Source organism: Myxocyprinus asiaticus, chromosome 2, assembly GCF_019703515.2.
Source record: "Myxocyprinus asiaticus isolate MX2 ecotype Aquarium Trade chromosome 2, UBuf_Myxa_2, whole genome shotgun sequence".
NCBI classification, from domain to species: Eukaryota; Metazoa; Chordata; class Actinopteri; order Cypriniformes; family Catostomidae; genus Myxocyprinus; species Myxocyprinus asiaticus.
The window spans coordinates 59482537-59506249 of record NC_059345.1 but is presented as its reverse complement, the minus strand read 5'-3'; the positions used below and the strand labels follow the sequence as shown (position 1 = coordinate 59506249).

Sequence of the window (23713 nt, the reverse complement as noted above, 5' to 3'; positions counted from 1 at the left end):
CGACAACACTATGACAATTATTACACAACATATTTCCAGAATGTTATGTGTTATTATCCTTATATGCTGCCCTGTACATAAGAAGCTTTCATTTCGTCCCCACACACTCTAACCCTCGGTACACGCATGCTCGGTTTCAGGCAGCAGATCGAGATACTGTTCTCAGTTCAGTGTACTTGTGACTCATCAGTTCTTCGGACACATCTGAAAGAGACAGTTCTCAGGTATAGGGGCGGTTTCGGACACAGCTTAATTTCTGCGGAAATTTTGAAAGCCTGACAGGGTGGAGCTCAGACTCATGTGCTGCTTCGGCTAACGAGCATGGCTTCGGGCATGTGGTTTGTGAAACAGTTTTCACACTTTGCTTGTAAGCATCGAGGAATAAATTCTGATTGGATAATTTGTTTTTGTTTTTTGCTGTTCGTTTGTAGATTAATTAGGAGTGGAAAGCGATTGAAAATACATAGGCAAAAAAGGTCAATGAGAATGAAAGGATGAAAAAATATTTATTTATTTATTAGGCATATTACGGCAGCAAAGCCTTCTCTGCTGGCGTAATATGCCTAATAAATAAATATTTTTTATTTATCCCTGAGAAATCGTCACTGGTCATAGCTATCAAAAGTCAGCTTATTCAAAAAACCAACAATGTAATTAACCCGCGATTACATGAGACTTATAGTTATCTGCTTTTGACTTCAAAATTAAACAGCTTTGAGAACAACACTTGCGCACATGTTATAAGTCGGTAATAACAATAATAACATCCATGCGATTATCGAATCAGCCAATCATGTGACAGCAGTGCATCAAATCATGCAGGTATAAGTCAGGAGCTTCAGTTAATGTTCACATCAACCATCAGAATGGGGAAAAATGTGATCTTATTGATTTGGAGCGTGGCATGGTTGTTGGTGCCAGATGGGCTGGTTTGAGTATTTCTGTAACTGCTGATCTCCTTGGATTTTCACGCACAACAGTCTCTAGAATTTACTCAGAATGGTGCCAAAACAAAAAAACATCCAGTGAGCAGCAGTTCTGTGGACAGAAATTCCTTGTTGATGAGAGGTCAACAGAGAATGGCCAGACTGGTTCGAACTGACAAAGTCAATGGTAACACAGATAACTGCTCTGTACAATTGTGGTGAGAAGAATAGCATCTCAGAATGTATATATATATATATATATATATATATATATATATATATATATATACACTATATTAGTTATATCGCAGTTCATACCGCAATATTTTTCAAAATAATCACAATTTGACTGTTTGTCCAAATCGTTCAGCCCTAATAACTTATAAACAAAAGGGTATCTTTTATTGTTGATATCAAAGGCTGCATGTTCAGTCAAATTCTACTGTATTTTGACTCAGATTCATCATTCATTTGGTAATATGGTTAGTACTAATACAATATCTGGCACTGTGTTTGTTCCATTGGGTTAGGCTGGTAAACCACATTCCTGTTGTTATTTACAGCATGCGGTTTGAAAACTTTAAATGTATCTATGTCATGTTAATCCTTTTGCATATTATTGGATCTTTGCAGTTCATGGTAATATTAATGAAGTTCACTTTTTTATATAAGGACATTTGTGTTTACTTTTTGTATGATAAACAATTTTGGTACCGTGTTGGCTCACCACTTGATGTCCAAAGTAAAATATGAGTCCTAAAGCAAAACAAGTTAAGAACCACTGGATTAAGTAATGTTTTATGGTACATTGGTACATGACAGTAACACAATGTACAATAATTAAAAATACACACTACAATATACCAATTTATAATTACATTTCCTGTGTTAATATCTACAGTAAATGTTCTACCACACTCTTGGAGTGGATTCTGAGGCCCTTTTGCATTGGAGGGCTCATTTTAATTTATAGTAGCCTCTAATTATTTTTAAGTATCCCCCGTACAGTGTGAACACTTGAGATTTACGCTGATCATAGCAGAAATACAAGGAGGATGTCCTTTGTTTGAATGGCTTGCATCAGTGTTTTTATTTATTTATTTTTAAAAAGGGCAACAAAAGTAGACGGAATTCTCTTTAGGATTAGCTGTGCAGGCAGGGAGGGCAAACTGCAATTATCTCACATAAATACACTTTGACAGACAGAATTGCAAAACAGGAAGATTAAAGATGTAAATGAGACTAATATCTACACAGAGCCTGTCTGCTGGGCAATGCATGATGCAGGAGAGATGCAGCGTTCTCTTGTGCTTTAATCAGTGTGTGTGTGTGTGTGTGTGTGTGTGTGTGTGTGTGTGTGTGTGTTTAGAGGCTGAGTGGACAGAGTGGTTTGACCGTGATGACGAGTGGGGGTCAGGGGACTGGGAGAAACTGTCCGAACTGCACAAAGCTTTTCCAGAGCGTCTCTGCAGTAACCCCTTAGATATTGAGGTAAGCATACTTGCGGGCTTACATAGGCTATGTTAGGAATGGAATACTAGCTTACTATTACTGTTTTTTTTTTTTTTTTAAGAATAGTATATGAAACAGAATACATTTTTCAAAACAGCAGTATCCTACATTATTGTCACATGACCTCATTATGTGTGACACATGACCCCATCATGCTGAACATTTAATTCAGCAAGTGGCGTCCAGTTATTGCCTTGGAAATAAAAGTGGTTATTTTGTGTATTTAGTGGTTATTTTTTTATAAAAATCACAGCTGATACTACTTCCAGTTCATTTGTCACACTGGAAATGCACACTGCTTCTAATATTGGCCTAATCAGACCAATGCCCATTGTTAACAAATACTAATATTGGTCGATATACTCACTAATACAGGTGCATCTCAATAAATTAGAATATCGTGGAAAAGTTCATTTATTTCAGTAATTCAACTCAAATTGTGAAACTTGTGTATTAAATAAATTCAGTGCACACAGACTGAAGTAGTTTAAGTCTTTGGTTCTTTTAATTGTGATGATTTTGGCTCACATTTAACAAAAACCCACCAATTCACTATCTCAAAAAATTAGAATATGGTGACATGCCAATCAGCTAATCAACTCAAAACACCTGCAAAGGTTTCCTGAGCCTTCAAAATGGTCTCTCAGTTTGGTTCACTAGGCTACACAATCATGGGGAAGACTGCTGATCTGACAGTTGTCCAGAAGACAATCATTGACACCCTTCACAAGGAGGGTAAGCCACAAACATTCATTGCCAAAGAAGCTGGCTGTTCACAGAGTGCTGTATCCAAGCATGTTAACAGAAAGTTGAATGGAAGGAAAAAGTGTGGAAGAAAAAGATGCACAACCAACCGAGAGAACCGCAGCCTTATGATTGTCAAGCAAAATCGATTCAAGAATTTGGGTGAACTTCACAAGGAATGGACTGAGGCTGGGGTCAAGGCATCAAGAGCCACCACACACAGACGTGTCAAGGAATTTGGCTACAGTTGTCGTATTCCTCTTGTTAAGCCACTCCTGAACCACAGACAACGTCAGAGGCGTCTTACCTGGGCTAAGGAGAAGAAGAACTGGACTGTTGCCCAGTGGTCCAAAGTCCTCTTTTCAGATGAGAGCAAGTTTTCTATTTCATTTGGAAACCAAGGTCCTAGAGTCTGGAGGAAGGGTGGAGAAGCTCATAGCCCAAGTTGCTTGAAGTCCAGTGTTAAGTTTCCACAGTCTGTGATGATTTGGGGTGCAATGTCATCTGCTGGTGTTGGTCCATTGTGTTATTTGAAAACCAAAGTCACTGCACCCGTTTACCAAGACATTTTGGAGCACTTCATGCTTCCTTCTACTAACCAGCTTTTTAAAGATGCTGATTTCATTTTCCAGCAGGATTTGGCACCTGCCCACACTGCCAAAAGCACCAAAAGTTGGTTAAATGACCATGGTGTTGGTGTGCTTGACTGGCCAGCAAACTCACCAGACCTGAACCCCATAGAGAATCTATGGGGTATTGTCAAGAGGAAAAGGAGAAACAAGAGACCAAAAAATGCAGATGAGCTGAAGGCCACTGTCAAAGAAACCTGGGCTTCCATACCACCTCAGCAGTGCCACAAACTGATCACCTCCATGCCACGCCGAATTGAGGCAGTAATTAAAGCAAAAGGAGCCCCTACCAAGTATTGAGTACATATACAGTAAATGAACATACTTTCCAGAAGGCCAACAATTCACTAAAAAAATTTTTTTTATTGGTCTTATGATGTATTCTAATTTTTTGAGATAGTGAATTGGTGGGTTTTTGTTAAATGTGAGCCAAAATCATCACAATTAAAAGAACCAAAGACTTAAACTACTTCAGTCTGTGTGCATTGAATTTATTTAATACACGAGTTTCACAATTTGAGTTGAATTACTGAAATAAATGAACTTTTCCACGACATTCTAATTTATTGAGATGCACCTGTATATCATCTATCTAAATAAATCAAATCCAGTCCAGTTTTGACATTGTAAACATTATGCAAGAGAGGGTCTTTATTGTTTCATAACTGTATTTAAAACTGTCCTCCTTTGCCTTCAGGCAGAAACTCTTGACGGCATCCCTGCCAACATGACAGGAGAAGTCTTCTCCAAGTTTGACAGAAACTACGGCTTTGTGTGCCTCAACAAAGATCAAGTGGGTGGGATTTGCCACAACTACCGTGTGCGTTTCCTGTGTGGCAAGCTTGGTAGGTTTGAAGCAATCTCCTCTTTGCTTCCAGAGCAACACTTAGCAGAATACAATTTTATAGAATATAGAAATGAATGTGTGTATATTTATGTATTAAAGGGATAATTCCTACCCTATATTTCTTCTTTCTTCTTGGGAACACAAAAGGAGAAGTTTAGCAGAATGATCACACTACTCTTTCCCAAGCAATGAAAGCAGATGGACACTGTTGAGTTCCAAAAAGTACAAAAAGTGCCATAAAAGTGTACCATGTGACTTTATACTTGCGGCTGTATGCTAAGTCTTCTAAAGTCATGAGCTTTGCATGTTAAACAAAAAATTTGTTAAACATTTCCCCTCTACCGTAGCTCGCAAATCTCATTTGCACTTTCTCATATTCAACCTTGGCGCTTCAAGATGCAGTGTGGCAGGTTTGACATCAATGATTCCAAATGCCATTGAATAACAACTTAAATCATAAACTGAATTTCTATGGAAAATAAAATTTTGAATAGTCTTCCAAATTTCTCTAGAGTTCAAAAGAAGAAAAAATGTTGGAATAAATGTTGACAGAGTTTAAAACTTTATCTTTTAATAACCCTTTATAATTCACATCTCTGGGCTTGTGTAATGGTGCGTTCACATCATGTCGGAATTACAGTAATTACGAGATTCCGAATTGTAAAATGCGTTCACGTATTCGTAGAGCTTGTAATTACAAGTTGTAAACTTGGAAGTCATGACGTCATGTAAAATAACTAACATGGCAGCGAATACGTGAACCTCATTACCCTCAACAGTTTAAGGTAATGAACACATTCAGCATTTCTGTTTGATATGCCATCTTATTATGCCAACGTTACTTGGAGCGTTTTCTTTGTTCTTAAACATTTTGCAACAACATATCAAGGTAAATTAATTAATTGATACATATTTTGCTGTTAGCAATAACAAAGCCGTGAAAGACTCCGAGTAGAATCTCTGAGTTGCCATCTTGTTATTGCAGTATTTCTGACATGACGTGAACGCAGCATAAGCACAGGGTCACTTGACACAGCCGCATTCCATCGTTTCCATGCAGAAACAAACATTTGGGGAATTTTAAGAGTTCATAACGCAGCAACCCAAGGATCCCAGTTAATAAATATAGATCCTAATATCAAATGGATTAAAAGATATAGTTCAAATAATTTGGATTGGATTCAAATCTCCCAGGTTCATGGCTTACCTGAAGCCTAACCTTATCTCACCTAAAGCCTCACAGAGTTCCTTAACAGAGTTAAAAAAAAAAAAATAATAATAATAATTAACCCTATTTACTTCCTTATTGCACGTTTCTGGCCTTATTGTGCCTGATTCAACGGTGCACATATTTCAGAATGAAAAAAAGTTTGTCTTCATAATTTGTTTCCAAAATTTAATAACTTGCTCCGCATCTGAAATGACTTTACATTTCATTTGATTTTACGAATCCCTCTTACTTTTTCAACCCTTCCCTTCCAACACCATGACTCCATTCCGGGATGTAAAGGCCACTTTTCACAATCCAATAATTTCTTGATTGACAAAATAAAATTGTGTGCTACATTTTTCACCATTGAACATCCTATTTCACTTTGAAATATGTAAGTAAGATGGGTTATGAATGGTGTTTTATTTGACTTTGAATTTCCGTCAGAAGTAATGACAGTTTTGTTAAAACTGAATAAAAGCTCATTGTCCTTTATAAGGGATTTTTGATGACTTTCACTTGTGTCAGCCTGCTAAGACAATTTCTGATAAATGTTAGCTATTTACAAACAACTTAATCTCTTGCACTTGTCAAATAAAGTGTGCACTTTGCTGCCTATAATTTGTTACATAGATTTTTTTCCTTTGTGAAGTGCAGGAATGCACCAAAACAGACATTTTATTCTCAATCAGATTAAACTGCTCACAAGGATTCAAGCTACAAATCCATTATTAGTTTTACCAGAACTTGGAGGTCACAAAAATCCCTGTGTTGGATTTTTCAACCACATGTTGCAGGATTTTATTTTCCCAAAATGGATCATAGTACATACTAGTAAACAAGTACATCTTGTTTACTGATTGAAATTAGTTTATTTTAATTTAAGCCACTATCTGCTTGCAAAATCAGTCTAGAATGGTCCATATTCGTTGATCAAATGCTACCAAGTAGCATGGACATTACCCCAACTTATTGCAAATCAGAATTCTACCATAATTTGCAATGCTCTTGATCTGGTATTGATATGGTCAATTTTCTTTTCAAACACATTTTAAATATTTTTTTGTGCAGTAATCAATCACAGTATGAATAAATGTTACCATTACCAGACCAAGTTCATTAGATTTGCTCATTTTCTCGTGGATAAAGTAATGTGCTTAATAAAACTAAATGAAAATATATATATATATATATAAACATGGGTAAATAATTATACCTTCAAAATTAATTCAGTTTTAGTACATTCAGTTAATCTTATAAGGAAAGGAAAGGAAACAAAATAACATGTAACAAAGTTTTTCGCCACTACTCTAGCTCTCAGCACCCCTCTGGTGGTTTTCTTATCAACGTTTGCACCGTTGATTAATAAAATTCCACCATGAAAAGAGAACATATGACTTTACTTTTGTTAAAGGTTGCATCTGGTTTTGATTTATAAATAAATGTGCCATTAAGAAGGTCTTTCCCCATCATATTCTGACAAATAAGAGTCTGGTTGTTGTATTGTTGCTGACTTGCATTCACATGATAAATTCAACCTCTGATTCCAGTGTGTAACTTTCTCCAACAAACCGCAAACAAATAGCAAAACATTCTGCTAATCCATTCTTCTCTCTTGTTATGTATTATGATTTATTGCGACATAATAGCTTTATTGCAAAAGAATTTTAAGCAAGTAATATGATTTCGTTTCCTTTTGGATAGTGCCTTTGTATCAAGTGAACAATGATCCCAAATAGTATTTGGACACTTAAGTCACTCAAAATGTCTGAATGTCATTGCATTCAATACAAAATATAAAATCTAGTGGCATCTGCAAACAAATGAATCTAGACCACTTTTCAACTGGTTTCAAAGTGATTTTAGTGGATGAATGAAGTCAGTTCCCTCCAGGTTCACAAAGGTGTGCTAGCAGAATAATTACAGGTGTAGTTCATCACATTTAACTATGTTTCACTGTTTGACAACCAGAAAGTGTCAAAATAAAAATGAACAGTCTGTTCTTTTTAGAATTTAAAACCTAATAAAAGCTCACCTTTTTCTGAAATGTTTTGCTTGAAAAGTTTGCTTGTGCAAACTTTCTTTAAAATAAATACCACTTTGTTTGATATTTCATTATGCAATATAATGAGATTCATATATTTTTAAATGTGAACTAAGTGTCCAAATGCTATTTGGGTATATTTAGAGTCCAAGTAGACCAACAGATGAAAAAAGAAACAAAAAAAAACTACTTATGTGTTTATGTGTTCATCAACAGTGCGTCCAGAGGCTTCCATCTCCATAGACACCTTGTCTAACTGCAGTATTCTGGAGCTGGCTGATGAACCTCATGGCTGGACGTTTGGTGACAGGATCGTGGTGGCCAGCACGGACTATTCCATGCACCAAGCAGAGGAGTTCAGCATCCTGCCTTGCCCCTCTTGCTCAAGGAACCAGATCAAAGTAGAAGGTCAGTTATTGTTCCTCTGAAATTCCTCATTGATAGTGCTTTGATTGTTTATAAAGCAATGCAATGTCAGAGCCGTGGTACAATGGTAGGTGCATGGACTAAACGCATTGAACTGTGCTTCTCATGTGTGCAAAGTGAGTTTGAATTTGGCTCGTGACATTCTTTGATACTGTCCCAACATTTCCTCTCTCTACTATACTACTAATAAAATATACAGTAACAGTTAGTAACAGTTGGTGAATTTATTTTCAGTCAGTGGTTTTGATTCACCAACTTTTGATCAGCAAATTAATACTTTAGTAACTGAGGAAGAGTATACTAATTACACACTAAGTGCATGTAGTTGATTAGTATAACTCAGCTAATGAATACACAATATCACCACATACACTGTATATAAAGTGTAACTGAAATGTATAAAAGTATAGAAACAGCTAGCTTATTCCTGATTGCCTTCTTTGTCTGTGAAAAGTCAGTGCTGTCAAAGGATTTTCATCATGGCAATTCACCAAGACTAGGTGATTGGGAGCATTAGATTAAATGTTGAGCTCCAGCAGATAGAAAAACGTTTTCCTCATAGCCACAAAGTGTTCAAATTTCAAATAAACTCTTTCTGAAGAATCCCTTCATCCTTGTGACCCCAAGGGTTTGGAATGACTTATATCAGATTAAGAAAAGCACATAGCACTTAAAAGTGAAGATTGACTCTTCTTGTGAACTTTGAGGCCAAAGTGCTCAACATTATTGTAAAAAGATTGCTGGATTTGTCAAATGGCTTGTAGCAAACTCCAGGCTTGACTTAATGTTGGCCTCTTCTAGAAGTGGCGTATTTCTTAAAGTGGCACAATCTGTGAAGGGCTGTAAAGATTAGTGATGTCTGGATAGTTTCTCTCATTTTATCTAATAAGCTCTTCAGTTCTGTCAGTGTTGTAGCTGTGCTCTTCACATCTTTAACAATTGCCTCTCTTGTTCAGTTGCTCAATTTGGTAGGATGGTTTGATTTTAGATGTTTGTGGGCTTTGCACCTTTTCTTTACATTTTGCTACAGTGAACATTACAGTGCTCTTAGGAAGGGCAAATGCGATACCAATCTCTTTACAACCTTCTCCAGCTTTTTTTTCCCTCATTATAACTTTATCGAAGTTCCACAGGCAGCTCCTTGTTCTTCATAACGGCAGGACTAATTTGCTTTGTTAAATGCGAGACTATACAGAGTCTATCAAAGTTATATTTATTGTGCAGCTAAACAATTGAACATGGATTGGATTGTAAAGGAACACAGGTGTACCTTAAATGGATAGTGCACCCAAAAATGTACCCACCCTCATGCCATCCCAGATGTGTGTGACTTTCTTTCTTCTGCAGAACACAAACAAAGATTTTTAGAAGAATATCACATGCATACAATGCAAATGGGTGGTGACCAGACCTTTTTAGCACCAAAAATCACATAAAGGCAGCATAACCACTCTGTTGGATAAATCTGTCTTTAGATCAATATTTTAGTACTTTTTTTTTACAATAAATCTCGACTTTCACTTTCAGAACATGAAAGAATGCAATACTTAAATATTGATTAAAAATAGGAGAAATGCTTTACATATTTTTGTTGTTGACGTCAAAGGCTGTGCGTCTAATCAAAATCCATGGAATTTTTATGAAAATGTATCTATCACTTGTAGTTGAATGTAGTTAAATTGTCAATTTTTCTATTCAGCTTATGCATTGTTCATAATTTTGCATATTGTTGGGCCTATGCAGTTCATTGTAATGTTAATGCATTTTAATATTTGATTTTAATGAGATTTTTGTTTACTTTTCAACAATAAACAATTGTAAAATCCAGTGTAAAATCTGTGTCCTAAAGCAAAACCACTTGAGAGCCACTACCTTAATGTATTAGGTATCATATCCAAAGTTATCTCTAAAGATAAACAGTTACTTTAAATTAATTTTCTGATTTTTATTGGAAATATAACTCTGATAACAGATAATTCATCTGATTTGAACATCATAGTGTATTCTGCATGTATTCTACAGAAATCGCATTTGGATATGCTTTGATGTAACTTTGCAACTCAGCAGAATGTGAATTAATCAATGGGAGGCTTTCTAAGGCGTTGTTTTTAAACAAATATTAATTGCCAACCAAGAAAGATTAGGTTGCTATCAGCACAATATTGACATTGGTTTTCAGTTGGATTATTATGGTGAAGACAGATACATATGCTAGCAAACTTTCCCTTAGAAATCCTATATTTACTTTGCATTATCACATTGAAAATCAACAGGTTCATCCAAAAGCTGAAACATTTTGCTTTCATAAGCTTTATATGGAGTTAGGATTAAAATAAGGTGCATTTCGAACAGTTTTGAGACCAGTGCAGACAGACAGTACACTGGTCATTCACTAAATAGTGAGCAAGGGAGCATCCTATAGCTCTCTATGCGTCTAAATTGCTAAATAATAAATAATAAACAATTTGCTAAAAGAATAAATAATAATAATAAAATCAGACTTTCTATAGCTTGGTATTATTTAAAATCACAACTTAGTCCCACTGTCCACATACTGTATGTTGCCATAAATTTTTAGGAAAACGATTTGCTTTAGAATGTATTTATTTTTTTGGCATGTTTATTAGGTGCTACTACTTACAAATCAAAAAGAAAAATTGAAAATGCACACATCAATGCACACACGCTCGGGAGGTTAATTAGATTGAACTTTTTTTTATCAATACTTTTCGATGAATTATAAATATATAATTGCAGTGCTTTTTGGGATTGCCCTCTCCACATGCGATGCTGCTTTAGATTTATTAGAAGTCAACATAATCAATATTAAGCAGCATAATCATAATCTGTTACCATTTGTAACAATCTTTGTGTCGGAAGTGAACTTAAGATGCCTTAAAATGCTGCCTGAATTGGCAGCTCACCAGGTTTTTAAGCAGAACACTTAATTTTGGCCAGTTTTTAATTAACCCAATTTCATTCTCGCTGTCAACAGATTTATTTAGTCTTGTGTGTTTTTGATTGGGACTTATCTTTTTGCATTGACTTTGCAGTTGAAGCCTTTTTACACTGTTCACATGGCCGCAAGTGGTTCTTCTTTTGTGTGTGTGTGTGTGTGTGTGTGTGTGTGTGTGTGTTTTTAAGAGGATTAGAATTAAGAATTCCTAATTTTTCAAAACTTTACATAATCATGGAAAACAAACACATGTCTGATGTCAACACCCAAATCGCAGGGATTTTTACATGTTTTATCTGATGTCTCCCAGATGAAAAATTACACCAGAGAGCATCAAGATTGATTGATGTTTGTTCTTGCTGTCTATGCAGTGCACCAACTGGGTGAAGTTTGCACATTTTTTGTAATCATTTAAAGGTGCTGTAAGCAATGCTAGCTGTCTTGCTAACCTCAGTCAGACTTAGCCACAGAATTTGACTGCCCTCTCTTTTTCCCAAAACCCCTCCAAAGACATGTCAGCAAACCCAAAGTAAGTAAACCTGAATGTTCAAAATGACTGCCAGAGACATCCAATTAAGATGCAGTATGGCATGTCACACTGCAGGACATTTCAACTTCCCAAAAGTATTTCATGTTAACTACCCATATACCGATGCAGTTGGCAGTATAGTTGGCAGTATAGTATGATAAGTATGTTATTTCAAACACAGTTAGTCTCCAAATCTACCACATAACATCCATAATTTTACGTAAGGAATTAGCCTGCTCGGATAATGTATGTGTCATTAACAACCATTGCTCGTAGTTAATAAGCAGTTGTTGGGACTTCTGGCTTTAACATTTACCTTTCCTTCTCATTGAGGATTTTTCAAAGAGCATTTCCACTCTTTTCCATGCATTAAGTTATGGCACTTTAGCATAATTGTTTCTGTAAGTTTCTATCACCCTATTTCTGCTGTCAGCTCTATCATGTTCTCTTTCTGTAATAGAAGACTACAAGCCTGTGTGTGGCCTGTTAAGGTTTTATGTCCTGCATTATTATAAGTGTGAAAAAAGGGCTGTCTTTTTTTTTTTTTTTGCACATTTTTTGTATATAGAGGGATTTCCAGCTTTCTGTCTATATGTCAGCTTGCTGCTCTCAGTTTTTGTACAGTAAAGTCACTTGGTATCGTGCTGACACCTAATTCATTACTATAGCAACCAGTGTAGAGCAAGTGAAAAATTATTATATTGCCTGAACACACAAATCCGAATTGATGCCTTGCAAATGACAGTGCAAAAGTCCAAAAGATCAGATTTGAAAAATCAAATCATCTTCCATGGATTAAAGGGATAGCACACTCAAAAATGAAAATTCTGTCATCATTTACTCATCCTTATGTTGTTCCAAACCTGTATGACTTTCTTTTTTTTCCCATGGAATGCAAAAAGCAGCCTTAGTCACCATTCACTTTCATTATATGGAAAAAAAATATGCAATAAAAGGTGAATGGTGACTGATTCTTTCAGTCCATAACATACTGCCAAACATCACCTTTTGTGTCCCACAGTAGAGAGAAAATCATGAGTTTGGAATAAAATGAGGGTATGTAACTGATGAAAGAATTTTAATTTTCAGGTTTTCCTGATCAAGTTTTCTTGAGGAACGTACTCCTGTGGTCAGGAAACCATTCGTTTTTTTTCTTGGTTTGTTGCTCAGAATTTGTTAATGTTTTCCTAACTATTCTTCAACTTCACACATTTATTTTTATCTGTTTCTTTTTAGTCTCTCATCAAGCTTTCATCATCTCTCAATCTCTTTCTCAAAAACAATTGTTTCAACATCATTAAAAGCATTTCGATCTGTTCCATTGTTGATCCCTCAGCTTACAGCCTCCCCATAATTCCCTGTACATCCCTCCGTTCAGTAGACAGGATGGTTCTATTTTAAGAGCAAAGTCAGATCCTTGCTCCTTCCATAAAGGAAGAGTCCCCCCCCATGAGAATTCATAGATGTTTGTACATAACATATAAATCTTTACAAACCTTCTGACAGCTGGTCGGAACTGAAATTCGTGCAACCTTTATAAGGATACTGCTGACACAATTCCATAGCAAAAAATTTTTTTTTTATCAGTGAATATGTACAGTGTACATCATTCTAATAAAAGTATAAATATTTCCACTCTTTGTATGGCTGAATTTAATTATCATAAAACTTGAAATTTAAGTAAACAGTAAATTTTACAGTGTAAAATAAATGTGTTTCACTTATTTCATGTCGCAATTGCTCCGACTCTTCCGTTTCTTTGATTCCCAAATGATTCGTAAACATTTGTATGTCTCTCAAGTTGGTAAAATGGTTTACATTTCAGATGCTGTCAATTTTGTGAATATTCGACGTTTAATGTCTATGCAAACGTGTGTGATAAAACCACACTTTACTTGCAAATATACTGCCTGGCCAAAAATAAAAAAAACGTTGTATACTCTAATATTTTGTTGGACCGCCTTTAGCTTTGATTATGGCACGCATTTGTTGTGGCATTGTTTCGACAACCTTATGCAATGTCACAACATTTATTTTCATCCAGAGTTGCATTAATTTTTGGCTGAGATACTGTATTGATGATGGGAGAGTCGAACCATTCCGTTAAAGTCTTCTCCAACACATCCCAAAGACTTTCAATGGGGTTAAGGTCAGGACTATGTGTTGGCCAATTCATGTGTGAAAATGATTCCTCATGCTCCCTGAACCACTCTTTTATCATTTGAGCCCGATGAATCTTGGCATTGTCATCCTGGAATATGCCCGTGCCGTCAGGGAAGAAAAAATCCATTGATGGGATAACCTGGTCATTCAGTACATTCAGGTAGTTAGCTGACTTAATTTTATTGCCGGATAACATTGCTGAGACTAGACCTGACCAATTGAAGCAACCCCAGATCATAACACTGCCTCCAGAGGCTTATACAGTGGGCACTATGCATGATGGGTGCATCGCTTCATGCACTTCCCTTCTTACCCTGACGCGCCCATTGCTTTGGAATAGGGTAAATCTGGACTCATCAGACCACATGACCTTTTCCATTGCTCCACAGTCCAATCTTTATGCTCCCTAGCAAATAGAAGTCATTTTTTTCCAATTAACCTCACTAACAAGTGGCTTTCTTGTGGCCACATAGCTGTTTAGTCTCAATCCTGTAAGTTCTCGTCACATTGTGCGGGTGGAAATGCTTTTACTTTCACTGTTAAACATAGCTGTGAGTTCTACTGTCGATTTTTTACACTGTGACTTCACCAAGCGTTTTAGTGATCTCTGATCACGATCATTCAAGATTTTTTTCAGATGGTTCACCAATATCCTTCCAGGTTTTAATAATGCGTTGGAGAGTTCTTAACCCAATTCCAGTGACTTCAGCAATCTCCTTAGTTGTTTTCTTTGCTTGATGCAGGCCAATAATTTGCCCCTTCTGAAACACAGTAAAAACAAATCTACGACCACGGGATACATCTTCGACCTGGTTGTTTAAGAAATGAGAAGCTACACACTGCATCAGTTAGGGTTAAAAGAATTGTTTCCAGCTGAAACAATCACTGCAATAATGATCCAATCATAGGCTCTTAAGTATCTGCTTATTTAAATCCAAATGGCGAATTTTGTTTTGGCCAGGCAATGTATCTACGAAGAAGACTTATGAGATCATATTGTCAAATCGTAATGACATGTGCATGGCTTTATAAAGTGAATAAGGTTTTCAACTGAGTCGCACATTAAATAGCCAGACATGGTGATAGGACATACATCTGGAAAGCATCACATTCTATTTTAATGGTCATCTTTGTGTGAAAATCTGTTAAACATCTCAAAAAAGTGAATTCACATGTTCATGAACTGTCAAAAATCATAAACTTAGCAAAAACATCTGCTGAAAGTCTTTCTAATATCCGACAGGGAACATTTTATTGTGGTTTTATTTCGTCATACTGCAGATGAGCAAACACTGCAAAAATGTAAAAAATTAATCTTCCAGATGAAAATGAACACTTTAAAAAGATGTAAATGTGCTATTAGTGTTTTTAAAAAGGATTCCTATTAAGGGCTGCACAACTACTGATTTTTAATAGTCAAATAGTTTAGCCCATTAGTCGAGATCTAATGGACTAGTTGTGACGTCATACCAGCCCCAAACCACTGCACACGAAGTGTACTGTAGTTGCTCACCATGATTTATAAAATGAAAAGGTGCAGTGGCTCAAATATAGGCTGTGATGTTCTGTCAGACTCACATTAAAAGACGCACACACAATGCACTTAAAAACTGAGCTGTGTCCCAAATTATGCACTATAAACTATGAACTTAAAATATAGGTATACTATGCACTCAGTATGCATAGTATACCTATACTATGCACTCACACTATTTCAAGATCCAGATACAAAACTAAAGGTGATAGAACGTTTGTAGTGAAGGCTCCACATTTATGCAACAGCCTGCCCTGGGATATTAGATCTGGTGAATCTGTGGCTGTTTTTAAATCTTGTTTAAAAACTAATTTATACTGTATAAACTTGCTTTTACTACTTTGTAATTTTTTGTTTTAACCTTATGTTTTACTGAGTATGTTTTGTGTAGCATTTTGTGCTTGTTTTAATAAGTGTGTTTTGATTTTATATTTTGTAAAGCACTTTGTGCTAAATTGCTAAAAGGTGCTATATAAATAAAGTTATTATTATTATTATGATCCAAAATTACTACACAGAATCATTTGCCGTTTAACAGGTGAAGGAAGCGATGTTAAAATGCTTGCAGTGGTTTCTCAACACTTGTATCTCAAACAACACAGCCAGGTAACTCTGCCCCTTTCACTAAGTATGGCAAGCCGCGAATGCTGAGTGCATGAAGTGTCTCAAGGTGCGTCCCAAACTGCACACTTCTGCACTATTGTCATTTTGAAGTGCAAGCAGTGCGAGCAGTATATTCACACTGAAAATGCAACAAAAAAAAGTATACTACGAGTACCCGGATGATGCACTTTTTCAACCATCAAAACAGAGTGTGGAATGTTGGATACTTCATGTACTCAGCGATCGCGGCTTGCCGTACCTAGTGGAAGGGGCGGAGTTACCTGGCTATACTGCTGGTTCTGACCAAACACTTGAAAATAATGGAAACTTGAGTGAAGATAGCACCTTACAAGTATAAGTTAAATGCTTTATGATTACTGCACGCTGTGTGAATATGTACTGTACATTGTTTGAGATACAAGTGTTGAGGGAGATTGGCTAGTGCGTTAAAACTAGTGGCAACACATTGCATGACTTTGAAACGTCACTTCCGTCAGCTGTTAAACGGCAAATGCTTCTGTGTAGTAAAAAAAGGGTTCCATTTAAGATGATACTACACTTTGAAAATTCATACACTACATGGCTGTGCATAGTTCATAGTGTTTATTGTAAGTGCAAAGTATATAGTGTTATTTGGGACACAGCTTAACATTTCACACTTTGTTTTGACGGTTGAAGATGTGCATCATCCGGGTACTCATTGTACACTTATTTTTCTTGCATTTTCAGTGCATGCATACTACTCGCATTACTTACAGTGCATCTGGAAAGTATTCACAGCGCTTAACTTTTTCCATATTTTGTTATGTTACAGCCTTATTCCAAAATGGATTAAATTCATTATTTTCCTCAAAATTCTACAAACAATACCGCATAATGACAACGTGAAAGAAGTTTGTTTGAAATCTTTGCAAATTTATTAAAAATAAAAAATGAAAAAAATCACATGTACATAAGAGTGTACTTACAGTACATGTGACATGTACTTACAGAATAAGGCTGTAACATAACAAAATGTGGAAAAAGTGAAGCGCTGTGAATACTTTCCGGATGCACTGTAGCCATCTCCAGGCTGATGGTGTCAACTAAGATACTATGTACTAGTCGAATAGTCTGTACAACCCCTAGTTCATATTCATTTAGAAACATGAAAAATAAAACTAGTCTTTTACAACTGCTGAATGAATGGAACGCTAAGGTGTTGTGGTGCCAGGACATTGCTATGTGGTTGCAGACTGAATTTAGTGACCGTAGGTTGAAAGTTCTGCTACTGAAATCAGTCTGTGCTTACCAAAATTTTAACCACTGACCCCCAGTGACCGAAGTTAAAAGTGCTATTGAACGGGCATGTGTGAGTTAAATGTCCACAGGGTGGTGCCAAAAATGAGTATTTTATCAACCCTACTTCCTAACCCTATCTTTAGTTGCTTAGAAAAATATAGCACACCTCTCCTCAAAAACCTGCACTATTGGAATAATTTATGCCCATAGCACCAAAGGTGCAAGACAAGTTATGTACCAAAGTTTTGCTTTGTTCTCAGCTGATATCTCTATTTAACCAATATTAACATCTTACCTCACACAGCTCACTCCATACTGTAACTGAATTAAAGTTAATGATATGTGACACTACAGTATTTATAGCTCTCATTGTGATTGTTGAAAAGTACAGATCAAGGTTCAGCTTGTGGGCAGGCATGTCACAGTGACTCATCACACACACACACACACACACACACACACACACACACACACACACACACATGTTGGGCTCTCTTGGTTATTAGATCAGTTTTACTATCAGAAATAATTAATTATTTCTTTAGTTATTAATTAATACTTAAATTAAATAATAGAATCTAACTCATTAAAACCTCACACGGTGCACCATTAAATGTAGTGCGCCACGTTCAGGAATGGGTTTGGTTATTAGCAATAATTAATAATTATCAAAGATAATTATTAATTATTAAAATCAATAGAACATTGATGAGAATCAATGTTAGCTTTTTTAATCCTTTAAATCAACAATTATCAAAGATAATCATACATTTTTAACATCGATGAAACATTGATTAAAATTAACACTAGCTTATTGATACTTCAAATTCAACAGTCATCAAAGGTAATGATCAATTATCAAAAATCAATAGAATATTAATAAGGATTAATATCACCGGGGCACCACCCTGGAATCAGGGACTAATAACCAGATAGTATAACAGTCTCAATATTAGATTGTTCTCTTAGGAATATCGACATCCGAAGAATATCGATTTTCAAAAAGAAACAATGAAGGCTTGAATCCGAGCACTGACATCCCCTGTCATCATTTGACACAGGTGTATGCAAAACAAACCAAAACACTTCTCTTTGAAATATAACAAAGTTTATTTATGCAGTAATATCAATTAATAATCAATACAATGCAGTCAATACATTTCCGACTTACAACTACAAACTAAACAGTGACATGATTAGATATGCTAACCAAAATAATCCTATAACACATGAGAGGAAGGTGTGTGTGTGTGTGTGTAAGGAGGGATGCGCACAAAATGGCAGACGTGACTCTCGTGGAGAGTACGTCACGTGAGATTTCCGGCCAGAGAATATGGCTGTGAATGTGGGCGGAGGGAAGCCGGTCAATTGCGTCTGCCAGTTTACCGCGTGTCTCCGCTTGTACGATAACTTAGGGACAAAGCTGAGCTTTATCACGAAGTTATCTACTAGCCAAAAGTGTGTGCGAGAATGTTTGTGAGAGGTCGCGTGTGTGTGGTTAGTACGAGAGAGAGAGAATAAAGTGGCGGCACCAAAGCCGGTTTCGTGATCGTGGGAGAGAAAGCAGCTGTTAGTTTATCACTCAGAGACGTGGTGGACGGCTCGTAAACCATCCTGCGGTCTTTGAAACAGTGTGCCAGTCTCACCCGAGATAGCGGAAATACACAACAGTCCAATGTGGTTGGACTACAACACAGCAGATCTCATTCGTGATAACAGTACATTACAGTAATACCTTGAGTATTATTAGCAGCAATGAGCGGACCTGGCGGTCCGTAAACTGTACAAGCAATAACCTTGATACACACTATAATATTCTGTCTCTGCCCAGACGTAAATTTCTTACTTGAATCGTATGAGGACACAGACGAATGTGTGTTCATTCGTCCTTTAACTCCAACTCGGTTCCTCGAGGCTCGGGTGATGATGGGAAGCCGTTTCCTCGCTCTGTCGGCGGGCGGTACGGCTGCTGATTCTCGGCGGGCTGGCGGAGAAATCAGCGACGTCGACTTGATTGAAGAGGGAAAAGAAATCTTTTCTCTTCACTTCTGCAGGCAAATGGATGAAGATGCGGATTGCTCGGCGGTCTCCTTCGGATCCATTAGAGTGTTCAGTGGAACACAGAGTAATCTCAACTCATCCAGCGAGATGGAGATTGTATGGCCACAGTTTCAAGTCGGACGTTACTTCCTTGTGCCACGAGCCTACACCTGAGAACAGCGATGAGCTGCATCTACGCACGGCGAGCAAAGTTGCTGGAAGCAAATCCCGGAAGTATCTCAGAGATATTTCTACTCCCGATGATGTCATGGTTGAGGGACGTTCTGTTGTGTGCCTCATCCAATAGGAGTTGAGAGTTCAATCCTTTAGTGTGCGAGACTTCATGGGATTTGTAGTCTGCTTTGGACTCCCTTTGTTTGATTTAGGCACGGTTTTTATCAGTAAGATTTGTGACTTTGTATGTGGGCCTCAGTTAGGTTTTATGACTGGGTTAGGCCTGCCTTTGTCTTCTATCTGAATACATGAGGCCCAACACTTGCAATCAGGTTACAGTTACTGACTATCAATTAATTGATTTTAAGTACATTTCTTGGGTTACACATATTTCTAAAATAATAATATTTATGTAGAATACATGTAAATCATGAATTATGTTAATATGTACATCTGTTTGCATTTCTGTGACAGTTTGTGCCCCAAAACAAGTCATTTGAAGGAAGAAACGTGTGATGCGTGTTTGATTTGCGATTGTTACGTCTTTATTTACAAAGATGCAACAAGAAAGACGGGGGAGATGAGTTCCAATTCAAAAACAGGGATTTTTAATAGACAGCACACACACTTGCCAAATACATCAACCATACTCGAGTAACAAATAAATCATAGTAAACAAAAACAAGATGTGTGTATTGAATGGAGCCCAGAGGGGAATGAGACTCGTCAACCACTCGAAAGGAAGTGGGTTAAATAGACTGGGAAAACTGCGCGTCAGTGTTCCCAATCAGTCATCAGGCCAGCATTCACCTGCAGAGACACGGACACACAGAAGGTGGCAGACTGACAGGGTCATAACACCCTCCCCCATAAGATAGAAACCACAACATACAATAACCTACATAGAGTAAAACAATACAATTTACCTTCACCAAAGCTACATTTAAAGCTCTATTACCATTCACTTCCATGTATCGGTCACCACTCTACAACTCGGCCCTGAGAATAAGAGACAGTGCTAGAGACAAGGATAAAAATAGAAAATCTTTAAGGTCAATTCCTATAGGACAAATGTGCACGGGATAGGGCATGTGCTAGAACATTATCCTTTCTTTTAATATGGCGCATCTCCAAATTATACGGCTGCAAAAACAGGACCCAGCGCATTAACTGCTGGTTCGGATTTTGTAGGGTAGTTAGAAATATAAGTGGGTTGTGATCACAATAAACCACAATAGGAAACCCAGACCCACCGACATAAACATCAAAATGTTGTAAAGCCCACACTAAGGCCAAAGCCTCTTTCTCAATTACCAAATAATGTAACCGTTACACAAAAGTAACACAATGGCCGATCAACATTTTGTTCATCATCCTGCAAAAGGACAGCACATGCTCCTACCTTGCTGGCATCCACATGGATTTTAAACAGTTTATTCATCTGAGGAGCAGCCAAGACTGGGGCAGAGCTGAGCAGTGACTTAACAGCCTCAAAAGCATTTTGGCAGGCCGAAGTCCATACAAATTTGTTCGAATGGGGGGGCTACAACATCAGAGAAATTTTTACAAAAACTTCGATAGTATCCGACCATCCCCAAATAATGCATCACTTTGAACAGGGTGGAGGATACTTGTCTCTATTTTTGCACGCACCGGACGCACACTCCCTCAACCTACTACTTTAACCAAATATGTCACTGTAGCCTGGGCGAACTCACACTTCGCCAGATTTACGGTGAGTCGATTAAACAGATTCTTCACGGGTGTGATCAGATAAAAGGCACTTGCCAATAACCTTTTAGCAAATCAAATTTGCTAAGAAATTTTGCGGCATCCGCCTGATCCACACAATCTTCGATGCGGGAAAGAGTTAGTACATAATCTGAAAGTTCCATCAGATTTACTAACTAATAAAGATGGTGAAGACCAACTTGAAAACGACAGAACAGCCAAGTCGTTGTCGACAAGGATTTAATCTCCGACTCAAAATGCTTTAAGTTTTTCCACAGAAACTCTATAAAAACATTGCTGAATAGGAGCAGCATCTCCCACATCAATATCATGATGGGTAACATATGTTTGAGTGGAAGTATCAGAAAAGAGAGGCAAATAATCACGAACTAAATCAATCAATTCAGAACGCTTATCAACAGGAAGATGTTCTAAAAGAACAGGTAACTTATTCAAAAACTCTGAATTCCTAAGATGTGGACATAAAACACCATCATCAGGCTCCTCAATCTCCTCAGTCCCCGGTCGTACCACTGTTAAACCACTGGAGCATGGGGACTCACACTGATCAACAGATAAAACAGTAGACTCACAGTTTTACCAAGAGATTTTATCCGCTGCTAAAACGATTTACACTCCACAGGAATTGGTCGGAGTGGAGCAGGTTTCAGGTCTTGATTCACTTTCCCAGACACTTGGCATACATGACAGGTCTTAATATATTTAGACACATCCTTTTTTAAACGAGGCCAAAAGAAATGTTGTACAATCCGGTCATATGTCTTTCTTACCCCAAAATGACCAGAAATATTGTCATGAGCCCATTTTACAACCATAGAGCGAAACACAGCAGGGACAACCACATGAGTGACAGGTTCATCCAGAAAAAAGTCACCTTGAGGTGCCCATTTTCTTACCAAAACCTCATCTTGAATAAAATAACCTTGAGCAACACTATCATCGTTCCCTACCCGCTCAAAAAGTTTGCTTAAGGAGGGATCAGCTTTATGTTCCTTCATCAAATCCTTACAGGAAACTGATAACGATAAATCAGGCCAAGAAACAGCTACTTTCGTTGTCAAACCTGATTTGACTCTGCAGCGGTGTGTTTGTCACTGTGCAAGCTGTGAAATCTTCGGGAAACCTTTTGTTATATTTATCAGTTTGTTCAACAACAACTGGCAAGGAGATGACACATCACTCCAAACCCGGCCATCATCCAAGTTGTTTCCCAAAATCACGGAAACTCCTTCTACTGGGAGTGCAGGTTCCACCCCTAATTTCACTTCACCTTGCACCAAATCAGAAAAAAGAATGAGTTTGTGCAATGGTACGGACAACGTATTCAGTCGAATCCAACGAATTAGGAGAGTGTCACCTGAAAATGACTACAAAATAAAGGACTCAGACGCACCAGTGTGACGTAAATTTTTTACCGGCACTTTCTCACCATTTAACAATGAGACATAGCCTTCCAACAAGAACAGTGAAATTTTTCAGTTGAACAAAGCTTCTTACTAAGCTTACCATCGAACGCTGTCAAAGAACACGTGGAAACAAAACTATCAGGTAGAGATGAAGAAACTGCCAACACAGTAGGCTTCACCGCTGCACTCCGAGGCCAACCTTTCACTTTCAGCACAGGACAGTCCTTTTCCAAATGTCCATGACCTAAACAATAATTACAAACAAGAACAGGATCTTTCTGGCTTTGAGGATGCATACTTGATGCATGACACAAGACAGGAGCAGTATTAAAACAATAATTTACATTCCTATCACGATCGCATTTAAAGCGATTTGTGTCAAAATGAGTTTTATGAATCAAGTCATACTCGTCGGCCAAAACAGCTGCTTCAGATGTAGTGGACACATCACGTTCGGAAATAAAAGTAGCTTTTGAACTGCTCCAAACAACCACATTGAACAGCTCTTCATTCAATGTAATCTCCAAAGAAGCACACCAGCGAGTACAACATAGTTCTAACTCACGCACTACTTCCATATAGGTTTGAGTTGGATGTTTTTTTTAGACCATAGAATTTTTGTTGATACGCCTCAGGAACTAACTGCCATTTTAATGGTCTTATAGTCCTTACTATCAGACATGCTAAGGGCAGAATAAGCCTTCTGTGCCTTACATGTTAGAACGCACTGCAACATTAACGTGCGCTCGGTATCTGGCCAACACTGACTATCTGCTTCTCGCTCAAATAAAATAAAAAAGTGTCTACATCTTCCTCATTAAACGGCACTAAGCGCAAATTTGCAGCCAAATTAAATTTTGGATTAGACAGACTACACTACTGCAAATCATCATTGTCCCCCTCAATAGAAAGTGTTCTCATCTTACCTTCCTTGATC

At 37.3% G+C, this 23713-nt stretch overlaps 1 protein-coding gene across 2 annotated transcripts in view; it reads left to right on the top strand.

Annotated features, from left to right (window-relative positions):
- The window catches only part of LOC127452695 (cell migration-inducing and hyaluronan-binding protein-like), a 301080-nt gene that overhangs the window by 153583 nt on the left and 123784 nt on the right, over positions 1 to 23713 (top strand). For both annotated transcript variants that reach the window (XM_051718318.1, XM_051718314.1), the window contains exons 9-11: positions 2296 to 2417; positions 4509 to 4656; positions 8129 to 8320. In XM_051718318.1, coding sequence (XP_051574278.1) covers positions 2296 to 2417; positions 4509 to 4656; positions 8129 to 8320 — 462 coding nt within the window. The remainder of the gene's footprint in view (positions 1 to 2295; positions 2418 to 4508; positions 4657 to 8128; positions 8321 to 23713) is intronic.